This window comes from Nelumbo lutea, chromosome 2 (genome assembly GCF_056320005.1).
Source record: "Nelumbo lutea isolate HS-2025 chromosome 2, American lotus-T2T, whole genome shotgun sequence".
Classification (NCBI taxonomy): domain Eukaryota; kingdom Viridiplantae; phylum Streptophyta; class Magnoliopsida; order Proteales; family Nelumbonaceae; genus Nelumbo; species Nelumbo lutea.
This window is the reverse complement of record NC_142685.1, coordinates 59,267,633-59,290,239: the sequence shown is the minus strand read 5'-3', so window position 1 is coordinate 59,290,239 and position 22,607 is coordinate 59,267,633. Positions and strand designations below refer to the sequence as shown.

Here is a 22,607-nt window from a genome sequence, read left to right as displayed (position 1 = left end):
ATCAGATTGATCAGTTTAAGGTTTCATATTAACCCTAATACAAACCTCATCCGTACGGTACTGTCTGGAGTGTACAGTTTTTAGGACTGATTAAAACCTCAAATTGGCTTCAGCATATCAGATTGTTCTTCAAACAGATTTTCAGTCTTCTTTTGGGGTTTTGAACACTTCTAAAGGGGTGAAAACAGTTCGGACTGTTGCTGTTGTGTTTGGTTGTTGATTTCAGATCAGTTTTATACATATTTCATGCACATCTACTGTGAGTACAGATTGGTTCTATACTGATTTTGTGATTGTGGTTGGTAGTCCTAGTGCTGGTTTTGACTGTAGTAACCCTAATTTTGAGACTTCTGGTTCTTGACCGAAATGGAGTTTAAGAATCAGGCAGAAGGCAGTTTTGGGAACAGCAGTTATGGTGATGGTTCTGAGATAGGTTTTCAGATTACGACCGTAAAGTTTGATGGATCAAACTATTTGGAATGAGCCCAATCAGCCATGATGGCTATTGGGGGAAGGGGCAAAGTAGGGTATCTCTTGGGAGATGTGGCAGAACCTTCCAAGGGAGACCCTACGTATACCAAGTGGGTCCAAGAAAACTACTTGGTTATGACATGGCTCTGTAATTCTATGCAGCCCCATATCAACCAAAATTACTTATGGGCAAAGACAGCCAAGGAGATATGGAATGTGATGAAAGAGACTTACTCCCAACCCCTTAATGTTGCCAGAGCATATGAGTTGAAATGTGAGGTGAATTCCCTTAAACAAGGAGAGAAACCGGTGTCGATCTACTTCTCTACCTTGAAGTCCCTGTGGCATGAGATTGATCACTTAGAGACTCTTGAGTGGGAGAGTCCCAAAGATGCTCAGATACATAGAAAGCACATCGAGACAAACAGAGTGTTTGAGTTCCTGGCAAGACTGAATTCAGAATATGATATTGTGAGACAGCAGATTTTGACCAGAGATAGTGTGACCCTCTCTCAGGCATTACTCCTTAGTGCACAGTGAAGAGACCAGGAGGAAAGTCATGATGCAACCTCAGCCGCTTACACCTGCCTTGGTAGCTGTCAAACCCAAAATAGAGGGTGATTCAGAGAGGGACAGAAAGAAGGAAGATAAAAGGGATGTGGTGTGTGAGCATTGCAAGAAACCTAAACACACAAAAGAAACATGTTGGAAGCTGCATCCACATTTGGTCCCGGCAAAGTTGAGAAATAAAAGGGGTAATGCTCATGTGGATATGACTACTGATTCAGCATCCTCATCTGGCATGAGAGGCACACCATTAGAGACCTTAGCTGCAGTTCGGGCTGCTCTAATACAATTGGAGAAGGAAGTTGGCAGTTCAGCTCAGTTACCGCAGTCATCATCAGCTCCGGCCACATCGGCCTTTGCACACTCAGGTACTCGAGCCTCAGCCTACCATGCATCCACTCCAGGTACTACTGAACCGTGTTGGGTAATAGATTCAGGTGCATCCGACCATATGACTAGCTTGCCCTCTTTGTTTACTACTTATTACTTATCTTCTGGTAGGGATAAAGTATCTATAGCTGATGGCTCTCTTGTCCCTATTTCTGGCAAGGTTGACATCAAACTGTCGGATACTATATCCTTGTCCTCTGTCTTGCATGTTCCTAAACTGGATACTAACCTCATTTCCATTAGTAGTACTACCAAACATTTGAACTGCTCAGTAACTTTCTTTCCTGACCGATGTGTTTTTCAGGACCTAGAGACGAAGAAGGTGATTGGGACTGGCTGTGAGACGAATGGGATCTATCTGCTCGGGGAGAGTTCTCGTCGGGAAGAGTCAGTGGATAAGAAGTTACTTGTTTGTCAGGTTGTGAGTCCAGTTATGCTTTGGCATAACCGATTGGGTCATTTATCTTTTCGGTCCTTGAAGAGTTTGTTTTCTACTTTGTTTGAGTCTGTTGAGTCATCTCAATTGAAATGTGGGCCCCACAGCTACGACCCCACTGTGTTCGTAGGGTAGAAGATGTTCTAGTCTGCCTAGGGTTAGCTATTGGTCATTTAGTTGTTTCAGTTGTTATTTATTTCAGTCTTATTTTTTGCTCTATTTGTTATGCAAAGACTAAGGGCAGATCCGTCCTTTCCATGTAATGAGCATAACCTATAAATATTAATTAAAGTGGCGGTGGCAGAACATTAAGCTTCTGCTCCTCCTTTCAACCCTTGTGTTCTACTGCTTCTCCTCCCTCTTCCTCTTCTTTCCTCTTACCTTTCTTCTTATCTTCGATCCTGAAATCCATTAGGGTTCAAGACTGATAACAGTCCTGAACTTCTACTGTCAGTATTACCGCTCTGATACCATCTTGACAGTATGGCCGGCCAGAAATAAGAGGAAGAGAAGAGAAGAGAAGAATAGAGAAGAGAGAAGAGAAGAGAAGGGATTTGCAATGTAACAGTGCTCGCGGCACCAACCTTTGTTATAATATATATAGGGCGGCAGAAATAACAAGGGAAAAGACCCTTGTGCCACTGAGTACAATAACAGACGTAACAGAAGTGAAAAAACGAAATAAAAAAAAACACTTTAACTAGCCAAACAGACCCTAACACCAACAACTAAATTATTTTAACAGTCACCACCCCCACTCATTCCATTCAGCTTTGAAGAAACTCCAGATGTGGCTGAATCTTCACCACTCATGATTTCAGGTTTAAAAAACAGCACCCAAAGAAGGAGCACTGCCTCACAGAACTGTTACAGAAGGCACCAGGCACTTCCTGACCTTCAGTCCACTAAAAAGACTGCTACTGCAGCACACAAACAGGTCCTTATGACCTACGGTTTCATAGGGATCCAAGAATAAACACTGCTGTTGCAGTACGTAAACAGGTCTGTATGACCTACAGTTTTATAGGAATCCAAAAGACAAACATTGCAGTTGCAATACATAAACAGGTCTGTATGACCTACAGTTTTACAGAGATAATATGACCTCTCAACAGAATGAAAGATACAAGGTGAAGTTCACCACACACCTAATCGGCAGACCTGGTACAGTGCCAACTTCAGGGCAGCCGAACAGTCAATGAGATCAAAGTAAAAAGAAAGAGCTACTTCAGTCCATCAACAGGGTAGCCGAACAGAAGTAACACAAAAAGGAACACCACAGTCGAATATTAGGGCATCAACAGTCCATCAATGGGTGCAAAGAAACACAAAAAAATCTTCAGTTGAATACCAGGGCACCCGAACAGTAGATGAATAGTAGATAATACCTTCTTGAACATCAGATGATAGCCACTCTATAAACCAGAACTTTCCCTACGAACATCAGATGATAGCCTCTCTACAGCCGAACAGTCAATGTTGGCAGACTTCTTTGAACATCAGATAGAAAACTCTCTATAACCAGAACTCCTTTCTGCACTGGAAGATGAAAGTCAGGCAGGCATCTTCTTGCTTAGGGTCGAACAGCAGATGGATACGGCTGGGAGATGAAGAGACTGATTGCTCGACATTGGAGGATGAACAAATCAGATTAGCTTGACATCACCCTTCAAGCCTGGACGACTTGCTCTGATACCATGTTGAGCAAGAGAAGAGAAGAGAAAAGAGAGGAGAGAAAGAGAGGAGAGGCAAGAGGACTGAGAGCCCAAAAGAACACTGCAGGCGTGTGCAATATGTTATTATTTATACTAGGCTGGTCGTACAACATAAAGTATGAAGAAATTACAAAAGTACCCTTATGGTACTAAACATGTGTACAACAACATCTGTCAACAAACCCCATTTTTGCTAATATTATAGATTCATCCTTCTTAATATAAGACATTTTTAAAAAGGAGAAATTAATAATTAAAATTACAAAATCAACTTGCTCAATTATCCTTGTCAGATATAGGGTCCTCTTTTGGAGAGCAATTGAGATTCAAGAATGTAATCTGGAAAGATCTTTGTAATGTTTTGTGGTGTAATCTCTACACCAGGATGTAATTTGTGGTTTCTTTTCCTAAAATTCCCTTTTCTGTTATTATCAAAAAAAATCTACAGCACCTGTTAGGAAAAGTGACCTGTTACAAGTTGAAGGGACTACAAGAGCTAGGGACAGACTGAAAAGAACTTGGGTGGAAGTAACAATAAATGATTTAAGCACCCAAAATTTAACAATGGATATGACACTGAATGGAACAAAATGGCAAAACATGATTGATGTAGTTGACCCGATATAGTTGGTACAAGGCATAGATGATGATGATGAATTGAAACAATATTCTAAGTTTTGATGCTAACATCAAGTCCAGTCTTGTTCAAGATCACAATGGGATAATGAAGTTTCAAGGTTTTCATCAAAATGCTAAGGAAATTTGAACAGGGCTTCGTTTAAATTCTCAAAACTGCTTGATATCAAAGTGAAATCTAGAAACTTCACAAAATATAATCAAAATTCAAAAGCTAAAGTGGATCCTATACATTTATTTAAAGGCCAATAAGTCAAAATAATGGAAATCCATAAAAAAAAAGTAAATGGTCTCAGTTTGAAAAATGATCAGTATTCAGTTTTTGCACATACCTGCATATCATGGAAGTCCTTTCCAGCATGTGGATTAACTTCAAACAGTGAATGGAGATACAAGTACAGGAAATGTCTGGAGTTGCACTTGTTACAGGAATCTAAAAGTTGTGAAACCACTTCAGCCGGAGGAACCAAGTCCCTATGTTGGATTAGTAAGGAGACTGCACGTTTACAATCCAGTATCATCAGTTGGACAACCTGCAAAGCAGACAACCATAATAGCATAAACTTAAACATGTAAAGATGTAGCATATGTAATCAAAGCAGAAAAAATGAGTCTCGCCTTCCATATCTAACAAAAGCATATTGTTGGATACAGTTCATTTCAAACTGAGACAAGATGCTGGCTCTTTAGATGAAAAAAAAAAATCAGTAAATTCTTATTTTCTTTAAAAACTACTAAAATGATATTATTACAAAAATCTTCAACTGATAAGAATTTATCATACCTTGTCGTAAATGGCATCATGCAAGTTATGCTTGTCGATGAAGTCAAATATATCAGGCTTCATAAGCTGAAAAGTGAAAACAAAATACAAAAACCAAACCTAAGCCCAAGGACAAAACATATGCCACAATTTCATGACTGCATTCTTGTGTCACATGAATGTAGGCATGTTACATGTACATGTTTTCATGTGTACTTGCAGCACTTACATCAGCATATAATGCAAGAGCCTTCTCGTATTGTGCATTGATTACATAAAGTTCTGCCAATGCCTGACATCAAAAGGAAATATCATTATGAGAGAAATCATACAGACAGAAAGAAATTAAAAAATATATTATATTTGATAAAACCTCACCTCTTCAAGTGTCTCAGTCATAGATGAAGTTTTAAGCTTAGGTTCAATTGATGAAATCACAGTTGATGCAGAATATATCACTGGCGGCCAAGACTTAATAGTTGCCAAGAGGTCATTGTGGAAAGATGGATTCGTTGCCAGAGCTACAAGAGCTACCTGAAGATTAAAAATTAATACTCGCAGAGTGGGATCTTCCCCATTGGCATATCAGTGTGAACAATAGAAGACAGAGCCAGATTGGCTGGCATTCTTAACTTAATTACAGATCTCATAAGCAGTTTACAGACCTCATAAGCAGTATCACGCAATCTTGGGTTTTCAGTTGGAATGTATGGGACCAACACAGGAAGCTGGCGGAGATGAGCAAAGTGGAAAACCCACCTGTAAGAAAGAAATCAGTATTTAACAAGAAGTGTGCAGAATATCATAAAAGTTATCCTCTTTACAAGTTTTCTGGCCTCAGAACCAGACATTCAGGTCATTGATCCAGAACCCAATCCCAAAGCTGAGTTTTGAAATGAGTGGTTCTCCAAAACATTGACTTGGCAAAAGACTTCATAAGGATTTGTACTGAATAATATTTGTTTTAGGCATGTAGTAACACAAAATATGTTTAAAACATAAGCTATTAATCTTTTATTCTTTTTACTTCAAAATATATTTATTTTTTCACATATCTTTCTGTGAGCAGATCAGTGAGTCACATCCATTCTGGATTTCGGGACAGTGCATTTTACCTCTCCCATGCAGCAACAGATCCACGCAACAACTTGGGACACAAAGATGCAGCTTCAGCATATTTCCTTTCCAAAATCAAATGATCCAGGTAGCTTGATCCCACCTGAACATATCATGGATAAGAAAACAAATTTATTCTGTGCAAGAGTCAAAATATGACGATATCACAGAGATAACTGAACCTACAAAAGAGAGAATCCACCACATTTGCAGGCAAACCATTGAAATTTTCCGTACAAAAAGTTGCAACAGCATGTAAGTTGAAGTTCACGAGCACCCAATGTTTTTTCATATAATTGGAACTTTACAAAATATCAAAAAGAATATTTTTGTTCAAGAAAATGAGCATCTATATCTTTCAGTATCAGGACATCAAGATTCAATTAACAATAAAAACTGTAATCAATTAATTGTAAAACATACTTAAACATATAGCAGGTAGAATTTGCATTAATATAGAATACAGGAAAATTTTGTTCTGGAAAGTGGAAGTCATCTTTTTCCCTGAGCAGATGCTCATCAGATCCTGTTGCTGTAAGTGCAAGTGACAAAAAATCTAACAACATTATAGCCATGCTCAGAACGAAAAATATAATCGAGGACTAGCTGGTGACCTAAATTTCCTGTGCAAAAGACACAAATACCCTCAACTTGGTAAGGAACCAACACTCCCAACAGATCACTTCTCATAACATTCTCTCTTGAAAGCATGTCAACTGGAGAATTAGCTGATCTAGGAAGCCATGGAACAAAGGATTCACAATATATGCCAAGGACCTTGCCCCTCTAATCTAGTAGCAATCTCCAGGAGCTACTGGATCTGTTCTTTACCTTATCCATCTTATCACAATCTATGATATGAGTGTCACTCAATGATAATCGTTTTGATATCCCATAGACAATGATAACCTGAAACCTGTATCAATGTGAAGAGCTTGGCTCTTGCCAACCAAACCTGGCAATGCTAAAACTACTAAACAATCACTGTAAACCCTTGCAATTCCTGATGGACCCCATGTTACCTGGTGAACACAATCAAAATTTTAACCTGTGAACATTATTTCCCACAAAGGCATGTACAGCATTTACGTATTTGTGGCCTCAAGTGTAAAATATACCAATAAACTTTGTCAGCATCACAGAAAGGATGAGAAGATGTTTTTGAGTCAGCTACTTTTTTTTAAGTATTGTATTAAAGAGCCAAAAAATTACATCAGCCCATGTACATTGAGAAGCTGTACATTGGGAATGTACAAAAGAAAAACTATCGTAAATACATCAAATATAAAGAGATTGTTGTAAAAAAATTTGTTAAATGGTATTCCTTGGAATGGATTCTGAATGCTAAGCCATGAGCACAGAAGGCCTTTAAAATTCCTCTTCACCACTGTCAAATCTTTTTTTTCATTTTTATGTTTTCAAAGATTCATAGCTTTCTCTCCTTCCACAATCCACACCACCTAGCTGACAGAAGCTGGTAATATGCTCCACAAAACCTTTCCTTTCCTGCTTAGACCTTGCAGTCTCCACCCTTGAAAAAAGGCCCAGTAGAGATTTTGGAAAGCAACCCTTAACACCAAAATGGGACAGGGCCAGCAGTCATACTTGATAGGAAAAATTACAGTGAATGAATAGGCAGTTTGAGGATTCTGCATATTCTCCACATGATATGCATATGTAACAGTGTTACTATTTAAGACCATACCTCTTCTCTTTAAGGTGTCAACTGTAAAACATCTTCCTAAAGCAGCTGTGTTAAAGTCTAGTCAACAGGGCTAGTTTTGTCCTTATTTTTCCTTTGCTTTTAGTCTATCTATTCAAATAACTTACTGAGGGCATTATTGTAATTTTCGTCACATTATTAGAATCTGAAGATTACTTGGGTTGACAGAAAGAGAGAACTGTTTGATTCTCTCTCATGAAAACCCTTTTTCACATCTTTTCTCCTTTTACTCTCACCATCAACCAAACCTTTCTACTGTATTTTTCTTCCTTATTCTACTTTATTAACTGTTTCCTAAAGTTAATATGGCATCAGAGCTACATGTTTTGTTCTGACCTCGTCTAGACGTCTTTTTCAGCTTTTCCTCTAGAGAACTACCCCTGTCGACTAGACTTTAACAAGCTGTCCAAACAAGAAAAGCCACTTTTGATGGTATATAGTTAGTCCAAATTTTGGACCAAGGGAAATGGTTTTCCTGGCATTGGGTTATCATTTTCTAGAAAGAATGTACAGAGAACTGACCTGACTAATCCCAAGCCCATTTTCTTTCATCTGTAAGGTTGGCTGATGTGGATTGCCCAATCATTTAAGTTTCTTCAGATGCAGAGACTCCAAATCACTATTTTGATTCTGTTCACAACATTCCTCAACCAGAGCTTCCTTGTCTAAAGCTATTTCATATAGAGATGGGAAAAGATCCTGTAATGATGAATCTCCACACCATCTGTCTGTTCAGAACTGCACCCTATTCCCTTTGCCAAATTTGTATTTGACACCATGAATTTCAGCAGATACTTTTTGAATGCAGTTGAAAATCCCACCTGCAATAATCTGAAATAAAAGAGAAGAAAAACAAGAGAGAAAAAGAAGATTGAAGGAGATGAAGGAAGAAGAAGGAAGAAAGGGAAGGAGAAGAGAGAATGGTTCAATCCTCTCTTCAGCCCCCCAACAATATCTTTTATTCTTTAATTGTAAAGATGAGGACAATTACATGGTTACACTTAGTAGGGCGGCCAGCACTAAAGACAATAATAAAAGAGGGAAAAATAGGCCCATTACTAACAAACATCAGTCATAAACATAACTTAAAGGGAAAAAGAAACTAAGGCCCATTCGGCCCATCATCTCTACACTCCCACTCAAGCTGAGCATAGATGTCAATCATGCCCAGCTTGCTTACACAGTGCTATATCTTGGCCTTGAGAACAACCTTGGTCAAAACATCTACTAACTATAGCTCTGAAGCAATGAAAGGAAGGCAAACATCTCTTAAAACTACCCTTTCTCTTATAAAATGCAGTCAACTTCAATATGCTTTGTCCTATCATGCTGAACCAGGTTGTGAGCTATGTTGATCGCAACCCGATTATCATAGTAAGCATTAAGGGTTTATCATGTGAAATACCCATCTCCTCCAGAAGTGCCTTGGAGAGTGTTCAGCAATCAGGAAGAATCAGAAGAAGGGAAGAAATCTCATTTTTAGGGTTCAGACCTTGGTTTGAAGGTGGTGGCTAGACCTTTCTGAGTAAGATGACATCTTTTCTTGAGATCGAACCTTAAAAGACATTCTTTTTATCAATCTGGGAGGTGCGGCTAGAAGATCTTTAGTTCTCTCCTGAGATTTTAGGGTTCTTTCTTGACCTACGATCAGTTCTATGATTGAAACCCTAAAGTTTATGATTGTTGCCAATTCTAGGGCAATAATTAGATCAGTTTCGGCATTCAAGAGTGAGTTTTTTGCTTTCTAGAAAACTAAAAAATCTGATTCATCTTTTCTGGGTGGTGGCCGAACCTCTAGGTCAGCTGTCAAGCAAACTTTGGGTGTAATTTCACCTATTTCAGTTCTAAAAAGGGTTTTTTGACCTATAACTTGAGAAGGGCTGGCAACGATGGAGTTTAAAAATCAAGGGGAAGGTTTTTTGGGGGCTGGTGGTTCTGGTAGGATGCCTGAGAATAATTTTCAGATTACCACTGTCAAGTTTGACGAATCAAATTACTTGGAGTGGGCCCAATCAGCCACGACGGCCATTGGGGGTAGAGGGAAATTGAATTATTTGTTGGGGGATGTGAAGGAACCAACTAAGGAGGACCCATGGGTTCAGGAAAACTATTTGGTTATGACATGGCTGTGCAACTCCATGCAGCCACACATCATACAAAACTACTTGTGGGCAAAAACAGCTAAGAAAATTTGGGACATCATGAAAGAGACCTACTCCCAACCCCTTAATGTTGCTAGGGCTTATGAGCTGAAATGTGAGGTTAATAATCTTAAGCAAGGAGAGAAACCAGTCTCGATTTACTTCTCAACCTTGAAATCCTTATGGCATGAAATTAACCACCTAGAAACAATTGAGTGGGAAAGTCAAAAGGATGCACAGACTTACAGAAAGCAAGTTGAAACTAATAGGGTATTTGAATTCCTAGCCGGTCTGAATTCTGAATATGATATTGTGAGACAACAACTTCTCACAAGAGAAAGTGTGACCTTATCACAAACCTACTCCTTAGTGCACAGTGAAGAGAGTAGGAGAAAGGTTATGTTGCAGCATCAGCCTTGGCAGCAATTAAACCAAAGTTTGGGGGTGATAAGGAGAGGGATATGAAGAAGGAAGATAAGAGAGACCTAGTAATGTGAACATTGCAAGAAGCCTAAACATACTAAAGACACATTTTGGAAGTTAAATCCACATCTAGTTCCAGCAAAACTCAGAAACAAAAAGGGAAATACCAATGTGGCTATTACTACTAATTGTGCAACCTCACTGGGCACAAGAGCTACATCCCTAGACACCTTAGTTGCTGTTCGGGATGATCTAACTCAGTTGGGGAGTGAAGTTGGTAATTCAGCACCATTATCTCAGCCATCAGTCACAACATCTTCTCCTCCCACTTCAGTTTTTGCTCATTCAGGTACACGGGCCACAACTTATCATCCTTCAACCCCAGGTAACACTGAACCCTATTGGGTGATAGATTCAGGTGCATCTAATCATATGGCTGGCTTGTCCTCATTGTTTACTACCTATCACTTATCCTATGGCAGAGACAGTGTCTATTGCTGATGGCTCTCTTGTTCCCATTTCTAGAAAGGGAGACATCAAGTTGTCTAATGCCATTTCTTTGTATTCAATTTTACATGTTCCTAAACTTAGAACTAATTTGCTTTCAGTTAGTAGCATTACTAAAACCCAAAATTGTTCAGTAACCTTTTTCCCTGATCGATGTGTTTTTTAGGATTTGGAGACAAGGAAGGTGATTAGCATTGGCCGTGAGATGAATGGAATCTATCTGCTTTGAGGGAGCTCACATGGGAAAGATAGTGAAGTTAGGAGGTCTTTTGTTTCTCAGTCTGTTGGTCAAGTTATGCTTTGGCATAATCAATTGGGTCAATTATCTTTTAGGTCTTTGAAAAGTTTGTTTCCTAGTTTGTTTGGATCTATCCAGATGTCCAATTTGAAATGTGAAAGTTGTGAACTTGCAAAGCATTGTAGAACAACCTATTCATACGGATGCATTTGAGGACTGTGAGATGAAGGAAGGAAGCAGCTCAAATTCAGAGTTTGAAGGCTCTTCAAGTATTGGAAGCGTAGAACTGAAAAAAGCCAAGCCCCTTAGCGATAATGAGAGCCTACATACCAAACTACTTTTTTTGGAAGACAACGACTTGGATTTAAAAGACTTAGTTCAGGAAAAGCTTACTCAACCTCCCCCCTTACCTAAGGAAGTGGGGTCTACCGCAGCTTTTATAGAGGAGAGGCAAACGTTACCGGCACCTAAATTTGCTCCCAATTTGCTAGAGCAGCAAGGCACTGATAGAAGACTAAAGGTTTCTCCCTCTATCTTAAATTATTGACATCATTCTTCAGCTTGTAGGCCTTAGCAACACTCAACTTCTAGGAATAGGTCTTTGTAACACTATCCCACACCTCCTTTGCAATCTCCATCCACAAGTAATGTTGATTGATATGAGGTTGCAGGAAATTCACTAACCAGCCTACTACAATGTAGTTCTCTTGCATCCACCTCTCATAGGTAGGGTCATCCTTCGTAGGTTTCTCCTTGGTCCCAGTAATGTACTCCCATTTCCCTCTACTATAAATATTGTTTCGACTGCTGCTACAGTAGTCCGAACCAGTAAGGAGAAGAAGAAGAAGAGAAGAAGAAGAAGAAGATGAAAGAACTGTCGAACCTGATAAATTAAACCCTATCAGTCGACCTCTTAATAGTAATTAGGCTCTAATTAATTGTACAAAGATTAAACTGCCCCCACTTAAGTATGGGGCAAAGAGTCTCTAATAAGACTGCCACATAAGCACATAACTTAACAAAGGTGAGTTGACTAATCTACCCTTATTCGGATAACTCTAACACTCCCCCTCAAGCTGGAGAATATGTCATATAATCCCATCTTGTAAAATATATAGTTCACTCTCCTTGAGCTTAAGGCTTTTGTATGCAAATCTGCCCACTGATCACCTGAGCCTACATGTTCTGCGCTTATCTCTCCAGTAAGAACCTTCTCCCTCACAAAGTGGCAATCAATCTCTATGTGCTTTGTTCTCTCATGAAAAACAGGGTTGGATGAGATATGGAGCGTAGCTTGATTGTCACAATACAATTTCATAGGTTTATCCATGTGGAACCCGATTTCTTGTAGCAGATTCCTCAACCATACTAATTCACATGTAGTGTGTGCCATCGCTCTATACTCGGCTTCAGCACTACTTCTAACCACAACCGTCTGCTTTTTACTCTTCCACGCCACAAGATTTCCTCCAAGAAAAGTGCAGTAACCTGTAGTAGATCTTCTATCAGACACAAAGCCTGCCCAATCTGCATTTGTGTACCCAACTACTTCAAGTTTTCCTCCTGGTTTATACAATAGCCCACGGCCCGGAGCTCCCTTTAGATATCTTACAATTCTAAGAACTGCATCCCAGTGAGATATATGAGGGTTTTGCATAAATTGGCTCACCACACTGACTGCAAAGGAGATGTCTGGTCTCGTGATAGTCAAATAGTTTAGCTTCCCCACTAGTCGTCTATACCTTCCAGGATCATCAAATATTTCCCCTGTATCACTACTCAACTTAACATTTGGTTCCACAAGAGTCTCAGCCGGTTTTGCACCTAACAGTCCAGTTTCGTCCAGAAGATCGAGAACATATTTTCTTTGGCACAGGTTTACACCTTGTCTTGATCTAGCAACTTCTATACCCAAGAAGTACTTCAATGTCCCAAGGTCTTTTGTTTGAAAATGATTTTGTAGAAAGACCTTTAGTTTGTCGATCCCCAATTCATCACTGTCAGTTATGACAATATCATCCACATAGACCACTAATAAAATCTTTCCGACTTCTGAGTCATAGCCGAACACTGAATGATCAACCTGGCATTGTTTCATTCCAAAATTCTTCACCACTTCACTAAACTTCCCGAACCAAGCACAAGGTGATTGTTTCAACCCATAAATTGCCTTTTTCAGTCTGCACACCTTACCATCCTCCCCCTAAGCAACAAGCCTAGGTGGTTGCTCCATATATACCTCCTCCATAAGGTCACTATGCAGGCAGGCATTTTTTATGTCAAATTGAAATAGGGACCAATCATACATAACTGCCAGGGAAATTAACACACAGACAGAGCCAATCTTAGCCACTGGAGAGAAGGTCTCCATATAGTCAACTCCATACAACTGTGAATAACCTTTAGCAACAAGTATGGCCTTCAGATGCTCCACACTACCATCTGGCAAGTATTTAGCAGTATACACCCATTTATAACCCACAACATGCTTACCAGGTGGAAGAGTAGTGAGCTCCCACGTGTGAGTATGCTGAAGAGCAGAGTTCCTCCTCCATTGCCTGCCTCCACCCAGGTGAACTAAGAGCCTCTTGGACATTGTTAGGTATGGAAATAGATGACAATAGTGAAACAAACTGGCAATATGAGGCGAAAAGGCGAGATACTGAAACAAAATTGAAAATGGGATGGAGAGTAGAAATACGTTTACCTTTCCGTAAGCCAATGGGTAGATCAAGTCCTAAGGGTTCAGCAACAAGAGCAACGACAGGTTCCGCGGACAAGGTAGAAGCTGGAGGAGGGGCCGGTGTCGTTCGACGTGTATACACTTGCCGAATCGATGGTCGTTCAGTAGGGATCTGCACTGGATGAGGTGACGAGTCAACTCCAACAGGAACACCCGGAACGGGATCACTGACCGGAAGAGGAAGAGGAAGTAAAGGTGCAGACGAAGATGCTTCAGTTCCTGAGAAGAAGGGGGCAGACTCAAAAAAGGTGACATCAGGACAAACATAGCACTTCCGAGTAATGGGATTATAACACTTGTACCCTTTTTGAGTCTGAGAGTAGCCAAGAAAGACACATTTAATGGAGCGTGCATCTAGCTTGTCTATTCCAAGACTCAGATTGTGAACAAAGTACACACAGCCAAAGATACGAGGTGTTAATGGAAATGGAGACAAAGAAGGGAACAAGATAGAGAAGGGAGACCGACCATGAAGAATGAAGGAGGGCATCCGATTAATGAGGAAACACACCATAAGTGCAGCATCACTCCAAAACCGTTTAGGAACACTCATATGATGAAGAATGGACCGAGCAGTTTCAAGAAGTTTACGGTTCTTTCGTTCAGCCGCCCCATTTTGTTGAGGAGTGGATGCACATGAGGTTTGATGAATGATGCCATACTGTTCTAAATACCGTTGAAATGAAGTAAGAAAGTATTCCCGACCATTATTTGAACGAAGAGCTTTGATTGGAACACCAAATTGTGTATGTATTTCAGCATGAAATTTTTGAAAAATGGAAAATAATTCACTTCTTTCTTTCATTAAGTAAATCCATGTCATCCTTGAACAATCATCAATAAAAGTGACAAAATACTTGTAACCATTATAAGATTCTATTTTGATCGGGCCCCAAACATCTGAATGAACCAAAGCAAAAAGACTCAACATACGACTTTCAACTCTAGGACTGAAGGAAGCACGACGATGTTTCCCAAACTGACACGACTCACACTGTAACACCGACAAATGACTCAAAGACGGAACTAGTATCTTGAATGCCTTGAGAGAAGAATGTCCTAGTCGACAATGCCACTGTAGAGGAGTGAGTGAAATCTGAAGTGCAACTGATGATCCACCACCGTCAAGATAATACAATCCACCAGCTTCATGCCCCCCACCAATCTTCTTCCCCGTCTTGAGATCCTGAAAAACACAAGAGAAAGGGAAAAAAGTAATAGAACAGTTAAGAGTCTTGGTTAATTTACTAACAGACATAAGATTGAATGGAAACTTAGGGACATATAGAACAGATGATAAAGAAAGAGAAGCCATGTCAACATTTCCAACACCATAGATGGGAGAGGATGAACCATTGGCAAGAGTAATAGTTTGAGATGTGAAAGTTTCAGAGAGAGAAGAGAACACACCTGGAGTCCCGGTCATGTGATCAGAGGCTCCAGAGTCAATAATCCAGGGAGTAGCAGTAGTGTGCTGTGGAGTAGACTGAAGGAACCGCTCATACTCATCACACAATACACTCACCATCTCCCTCCTAGAAACAGATGTAGATGTGGAAGGAGTTAGGTCTGCCTATTGATTATCACTAACGTCAACCCCACTAGCTACAGCATGATTGGCCCATGTAGAGGGAGGGCCATGGAGATCATAACAGAAATTTACCGAATGTCCTTCCCTACCACAGTGGGTACACTTCCTTGTAGAGTTGCTTTTTCCTTTGCCACGGCCTCCCCCTGAGTCACGACCACCACCACGGCCAAATATGGAACCACCACGACCTCCTCAGGAGGCATGTCCTCCCCCTTTTGTAACACATCCACCTCCTCTGGCTGTCATAAATGCTGATCTATCAGATTGTGTGGGATTCTCTGTCTGTCCCAAAGAAATCCTACGAAGCGGTGCAAACACTTCCTCAAGTGTAGGAAGGTTAGAGCCCCCCAATATTTGGGCCCTAACTGGTTCATACTCTGATTTCAACCCCACTAAGAACCTTGTGGCATCTAGTCGTTCCCTCTGTTGTTGCTGAACCTTAACATCTAGAGTGAGAAGATGATAGACATTGATTTCATTTCTGAGGTTCTTCATGCTGGCATAGTACTTTTTTAGGGTTTTATTTCCTTGTTGCAGATCAAAGTACTCCTAATAGAGCTGATATACCCTTGGAGTATTATCTTGCCCAGAATACAACTTCTTGGCATGTTCCCATATGTCCTTAGCTGTATCTAAGAACATGAAGTTGGCACTTATTTTGGGTTCCATACTATTCCAAAGCCATGTCATGATTTGAGCATCTTCCTGTTCCCAATCATCAAACCCTGGAGAGTCAGCCGGTGGTTTATCTTCTTTCACATGCTTCACTTTCCTCTTTGCCTTGAGAAAAACTTCCACTGACTTGGCCCATGGAACATAGTTCTCACCATTCAGTTTAATTGAGGTCATCTGTACACCTAGATAGTCAGAGGAAACCACCACACTAGGTTTCTGATCACTACAGCCATCTCCCATTGCTGCCATGATACTCTTTCAATGCTGCCTCTAATCTGAATTCTCAGTCACCAACTAAGTGCTGCTGTCAGGAATTTGATGTTCCAGAACCTACAGCAGCCCCTAAACACGATAGATACACAAGCCTTTGTTCTTGTCCACACCACTACTGAATTCAAAAAACCACAAACCACACCGACATTAATTCAGTACTTACTAAACACATGCAAGCCCTCTTACAACTACTCAACAGAGATTGTGCATCACAAGCACCACCACACAGCCATAGCTGTCACACATGGTACAGACCTGTCTAACACTTTTAAGAGGGCATTACAAGACCAAAGAGAACTCAACTAGTGCCACTGCATTACACCTTGCACCATTTGGCCACCTACAGTAGCCCCTACACCATTCGGCCACCTGCAGCAGCCCTTACACCATTCGGTCACTGTAAATACAGCCTGTTCTTGGAATTTTTTCCAAGAACCAGGACAACAACCAACCTAGTTCTCTAGGTTCTGATCAGTCCTTGCAGGTTCTTGAAGATTTTCAACTCAGAAATACCAACAGCACAAAGAGAAGAGATAACTGTTGGAAAACGTGGGGTTACTGGTGTAGATGCATATTTGGTAGTTAGCATCTATATTTGGTAGTTTTGTAAAAATAGGAATGTGTGAATATGTATTCCTAGGATTGTGGAAGAGTATAATCCCTTAAATATGGGGATTAAAATAGTTAGTCCCTTAATTATAGGGATTGATTTAGGAAGATGTTTTTTATTTATTGCAGCAGCTTACTGTATAAATATGACGGTTGGCAATGGAATGATAAGATCAGTTTTACCATTTCAAAACAATAACCAACCTTCTTTTGAGAGCTTCAGCCAACCATTCACTGCTGAAGTTGTTTTCTTAAGGAAGGAGGTTCTGCGCACCAGAGAGAAAGAAGAGCTGAGATGTTTCAGGACTAGGACGAACCAGTTTTCTCCATTGACAGCCCAGAAAAGAAAAGGAGAGAACTGAGGCACGAACTGAAGTTGTCACGAACTGAAGCAGGTCACGAACCCCGCTCTGATACCATGTTTCGACTGATGCTACAGTAGTCCGAACCAGTATGGAGAAGAAGAAGAGAAGAAGAAGAATGAAAGAACTGTCGAACCTGATAGACTAAACCCTATCAGTCGACCTCTTAATAGTGATTAAGCTCTAATTAATTGTACAAAGACTAAACAAAGAGTCTCTAATAAGACTGCCACATAAGCACATAACTTAACAAAGCTGAGTTGACTAATCTACCCTTATTCGTCTAACTCTAACAAATATGAATCTTTATAAACTGAGACCAAACCAAGAAATTAGTTCCGTCCAACTTTACTAATGTTACTTCCCCTAATAGAGTCTCCACAAACCCTTCCAGACCAAATCCGGAATCTTTGGAGAGTTGCATCTCACCTTCAGTTAGCTACATTGACCAAACGAAGACAAATAAAAATGAAAATAGGGTATTATTAGTCAAGACTTAATGTCTTAAGTCCAGAACTGCTCTTCAAATAGCCAAATCAGGGTTTTCACCAGACCCGACAAAATGGGAGAAAGTCTAGCCACTCCTACCAGAAGCCACAAAAACCAAACCAACTTGGATCGATCTCAATGATTACCAAAAATCTTCGGTTCTATCCCCAAGCGCCACTTTCAAACTGTCTCTATACCCTATAATCCAGGGGCGGAGCTGTGAAGAAACTCCCTGATGTACCATATTACTGTAGCTCTTATTGTATTGCATTTCTTATTTTATTATTTTCTCTTCAGCCCTACAAGGGCCTCTCTGTAAATTCTCTAATATCTGTTGCCCTACAAGGGCCTCTCTATAAATTCTTTAATCTCATTATCTATATAAAGGACCCTTGGGGTAGGGTCGTATCTTCAATTTTCTTCACCCCAGAATTCTGTATTCTTCTCTGGGTTTGTTGACATGGTATCAGAGCAGGTTGCTCTGTAATTCCTGTTATTTCTTTGCTTTCTCATTGGCCATATCAGGGGTACTGTTTTCTGGGTGTTCCAACTACTGTTAGGGCTGTGCTCTTCAACTCCAATCCTAGTTCTCTGTGGAGGTTTCTATCCAATGTTAGGGCTGTGCCCAGATCTTTTTTTTTTTTTTTTTCACTCAGAAAATCTGTGGGATCAGAAAAGTCTTGAGGGAGTTCTGACCTTCTCTCTTGAGTGGCAGAAGCCTTCTTTCTCCTACTGTGAACTGGTTCCTCCAGGGCGGCAGCAACCTGGCTTCTTATAGTTTAGTTTTGAACAGTAGCAGACTAAGAAATATCAAAAGTCTAGCTTCTTTCTCCTTCAACAGCAGCAGTTTTGAACTTTTTTTCTGGTTTCTTATGCTTCAGACTGAGGAACTTCCACAGACATAAGGTCCTCTCTTCAAGCTGATCTGGAAAAATTCTCATTTCAGGTTGGTGTATCTCACTATTGTCTTAATCGACTATTATCAGTCCTTGGAACCCTAGTTTTGTGCTGCCCTAATTTTGTGTTGTTCTGGGTTGTTTATTGGAGGATTTTGATTCCTCTATAAAGTTTCTTGCTGAAGTTGCTCTGGATTGGTGTTGTCTGTTTTTCATGCTTCAGCCCTGATATTAATTTTTTTGTTTATGAGAAATACTGTGTTTGGCTGAAGTAATTCACTGCCTTGTTCGTTGCTGATTTAAGTGCACTGATTAACATTGCAAACATCAGTGCTGCTATCCTTTTCCCTGGGTTGATTTTGCTCATTTATGATGGCTGAAAAGATTGACTTTCTCCTTGTAAAATTTGATGAAACTAACTACAATATGTGGAAGTTCCATTTCGATTTCTATGTTGTGGGAAAGGGATTTGAAGGTTACTTGAATGAGACTGTATGTAAACTTAATGAAGCTGATAGCAAAGCCTATACACAATGGAAGCTAGACAACGGAAAGTTAGTCTCCTCGATTTTGAGCTCCATTGTGCCTCGCATTAATGTTCCCATGAGAAGACTGAGGACTGCCTATGAGATGTATTCCTATTTGAAAAAGGTTTATCATCAGTCCAAAAAGATAAAAGAATACAATGCAGGATATATCGATCTCTGGGCTGAATATGAACTAGTTCATACTGAACCTTTTGATCCCGTTGAGTGTGTCAAGTATTTGCAGAAGCATTTTAAAATAGAATAGTGAACCAGTTTCTCATGAAGCTAAGACCTGAGTATGAAATAATCGGGTCAAATATTTTGAGTAGAGGAACTCTACCAGACTTAGATTCTATGATGGAAGAGTTGTTGAGGGAAGAAACTAAACTCCTACCTGCTGCAAAAATAGAAGGGAAACATCTTGATTTAGGGACTGATACTGTTTTTCTTGCACGAGGGAATAAGAAATCTAGTGGAAAAGACCCTTTTAAAACTCAATGCTATGAATGTAAGGGATATGGACATATAGTTTTTCATTGAAAAAAGAAGAATGTTTGCACCTATTGCAAACAACACGGACATATAATTCCAGACTGCCCAATTTATCCACCCAAGGGTCCCATGAAGAAGAATCAGCCACAAGCTTATCAGGCGTCTAAGGGGTAAGTGTTTGATACCTCTATTGCCAAGGGAGAATCCTCTGCTTCCATGAATAAGAGATACAATACAATAAGAACTACAGTAATATGGTACATCAAGGAGTTCCTTTACATGAGCCAGGGAACCCAGGGGAGACATGGCCCCCCTATGGTCCAGAAACCCCCCCACTAGTAATACAGTTTTCCATGTAAATTTCCCTCCACCCCCCCTCAACTCTCCAAGAACTTGCCTTGGGCCTCAAACCAGCACTGCAATCTCTCTAAAAACCTCCTCTAACTGGATTGAACACTTTCTATCAATTAACAAATCAACTCTCTATACAACCTATGTATGGGATTAAGGAGAAGAGAAGAGAAGGTAGGACCTCCGCACTGATACCAAGTTGAAAATCCCACCTGCAATAATCTGAAATAAAAGAAAAGAAAAACAAAAGAGAAGAAGAAGATTGAAGGATATGGAGGATAGAGAAATGATGGAGGAAGAAGATGGAAGAAAGGGAAGGAGAAGAGAGAGTAGTTCAATCCTCTCTTCAGCCCCCCAACAATATCTTTTATTCTCTAATTGTAAAGATGAGGACAATAGCATGGTTACCCTTAGTAGGACAGCCAGAACTAAAGACAATAATACAAGAGGGAAAATAGGCCCACTATTAACAAACATCAGTCATAAACATAACTTAAATAGAAAAAGAAACTAAGGCCAATTCAGCCCATCATCACATAACCTAAGAAACATAAAGAAACTAAGGCCCATTCGGCCCATCATCTCTACAAATGCCATTTCAAACTGCATGCTCCATCAGGTTAAGGGCTATCCCTGGATCCCATCCTCAATTATTCAACCCATATTTGCTTGTAGTAACTTTCCTCCACAAGCTTTATTGAATCTCCAGAACCATTTCCCTAAAAGTTCTATGTTTACCTTTTTAATCTCCTCACACCTAGACCACCGGATCTTTTTAGGGAGCAAACTTTGTTCCAATTTACTAATTGAAACTTAAACGGATCTTTCCATCCAGCCAATAGAAAGCTCCTCATCCTTTCCTAATTGTTTTGCCACACCTATATGTGGAATAAGGACAGATAATAAATTGAGATGAAAGACAAAACATTTCTAAGTACTTAAGTAACAATAATTCCTCCTGGTTCTGTGCAAGACAACGTAAGATAATTACCTGTTACCATAAATGGGACCTGATTTGGGCACATCCAGTTTTTGGTAAACTGACATAACCCTATAAAAAGACAAAAGATTCACATATTTATAATGATATTTTTTGGTGAAATATTTATAATGATAAAGATTAACATGAAAAAACGCACTTTTTTTCCTGTTTGGTAGGGAGATGTCCAGTTAATCAAAATTGGATGTGCCCAAATCAACATCCAAAAAATAAGACCAAATTCTTTGTGATAAATAAGTATTTTAAGCATTCAACCAGTACTTAAATAAATTTAATAAAAATAATCATTTTATTGTCAATTAGATATGGGGATTTTTGGATGGGTTCCCTTTATACTTCAACAAAATCAAAACACAATAAGTTAGATATGCAGAATTTTTTATTTCACACTATCAAAGTATGCAAGTAAGTGGAGTTTCCTGTTCTTGCCTTTTAAATAAAAAAGTTTTTATCCAATAAAATGATATAAGTGGAAAAATATATAAAGAAGAATGTTATTGCAAGTTCAGAATGTAACAAGAACTAAACAGAACAAAAGAATTCAAGACACCTCATCAAGAAGCTCTGTTCGGCCCTGTCCTGCTTCAACTGCAGCTAATGCTTTCTCATGACATCCATGTTGAAGAAGCCAAGCAATATGGTCTTCAGCATCCCTAATGAGAAAACATATATACATAATACATGAGGTTTCAAAGTCAGGCACCATTTGCATATTTCAGGATAAATGATTCCACAGATATAAAAGCAACAACAAGATCTTAACATTATTAAATAACACCACCTTCAGTAAAAACCAGAATACCAAACTAGTCACGGTTGAGGAAATTAGTGCAGAAACAATGAGCAAATAAAGGTTCTCATAGGACATATCCATCATATATTTAATCTCCTTCTTTTGGGCATTTTCTAAACTAAAAGTTAGAATTTAAAACTTAGATCATTATTATCATTTATCACTCAGGAAAAATACGAGGTTCATAGAGCTTAGGCACTGTAGGAATGATAAAATGTCCGAATGTCCCTAACTGAAGAAAGGTCTAAATTGGCCAAGAATTCTTTTTTTTTTCCACCAATTTGACCAAGAATTCTCCATGTGGTAGAAATGGGTGGGTTGGTCTAGCAAGTAAGGGTGCAACATGGGTGGGCCTTTGACAAAATTTGAATGGGCCCAGCCCAAAGGCCTGAGCTGGAAGCAGTGTAAAATGCTAGTTCAGGCCAATCCAAGTTGTACCCCTACTAGCAAACTTTTCTAATGGACCTGATCGAGAAGCTGGTTGATAACAAAGGAATAGTATAACCACTTTTAGCATGTAAGGCAGAAAACTCCCAACATGGAGTAGACTTCACTTAGAAGTATCAAGTATCAACAAGCACATAAAGAAGAGAGAATAGAAGAGGGAGCAAGAATAACTTCCACTATAGCTGCTTGCTATGGTGGAAACAAAACAAAAAATCTTTTTATTCAATTCTTAG

The 22,607-nt window shown here is 39.6% G+C and overlaps 1 protein-coding gene across 2 annotated transcripts in view; it reads right to left on the bottom strand.

Annotated features, from left to right (window-relative positions):
- Positions 1-22,607, bottom strand: part of LOC148870996 (vacuolar protein sorting-associated protein 41 homolog) — a 78,951-nt gene that overhangs the window by 32,707 nt on the left and 23,637 nt on the right. For both annotated transcript variants that reach the window (XM_088967633.1, XM_088967634.1), the window contains 7 exons: positions 21,685-21,787; positions 6,094-6,197; positions 5,644-5,737; positions 5,357-5,512; positions 5,208-5,270; positions 5,000-5,065; positions 4,548-4,748 (listed from right to left, as the gene is read on the bottom strand). In XM_088967633.1, the coding sequence (XP_088823759.1) occupies positions 4,548-4,748; positions 5,000-5,065; positions 5,208-5,270; positions 5,357-5,512; positions 5,644-5,737; positions 6,094-6,197; positions 21,685-21,787 (787 nt within the window). The remainder of the gene's footprint in view (positions 1-4,547; positions 4,749-4,999; positions 5,066-5,207; positions 5,271-5,356; positions 5,513-5,643; positions 5,738-6,093; positions 6,198-21,684; positions 21,788-22,607) is intronic.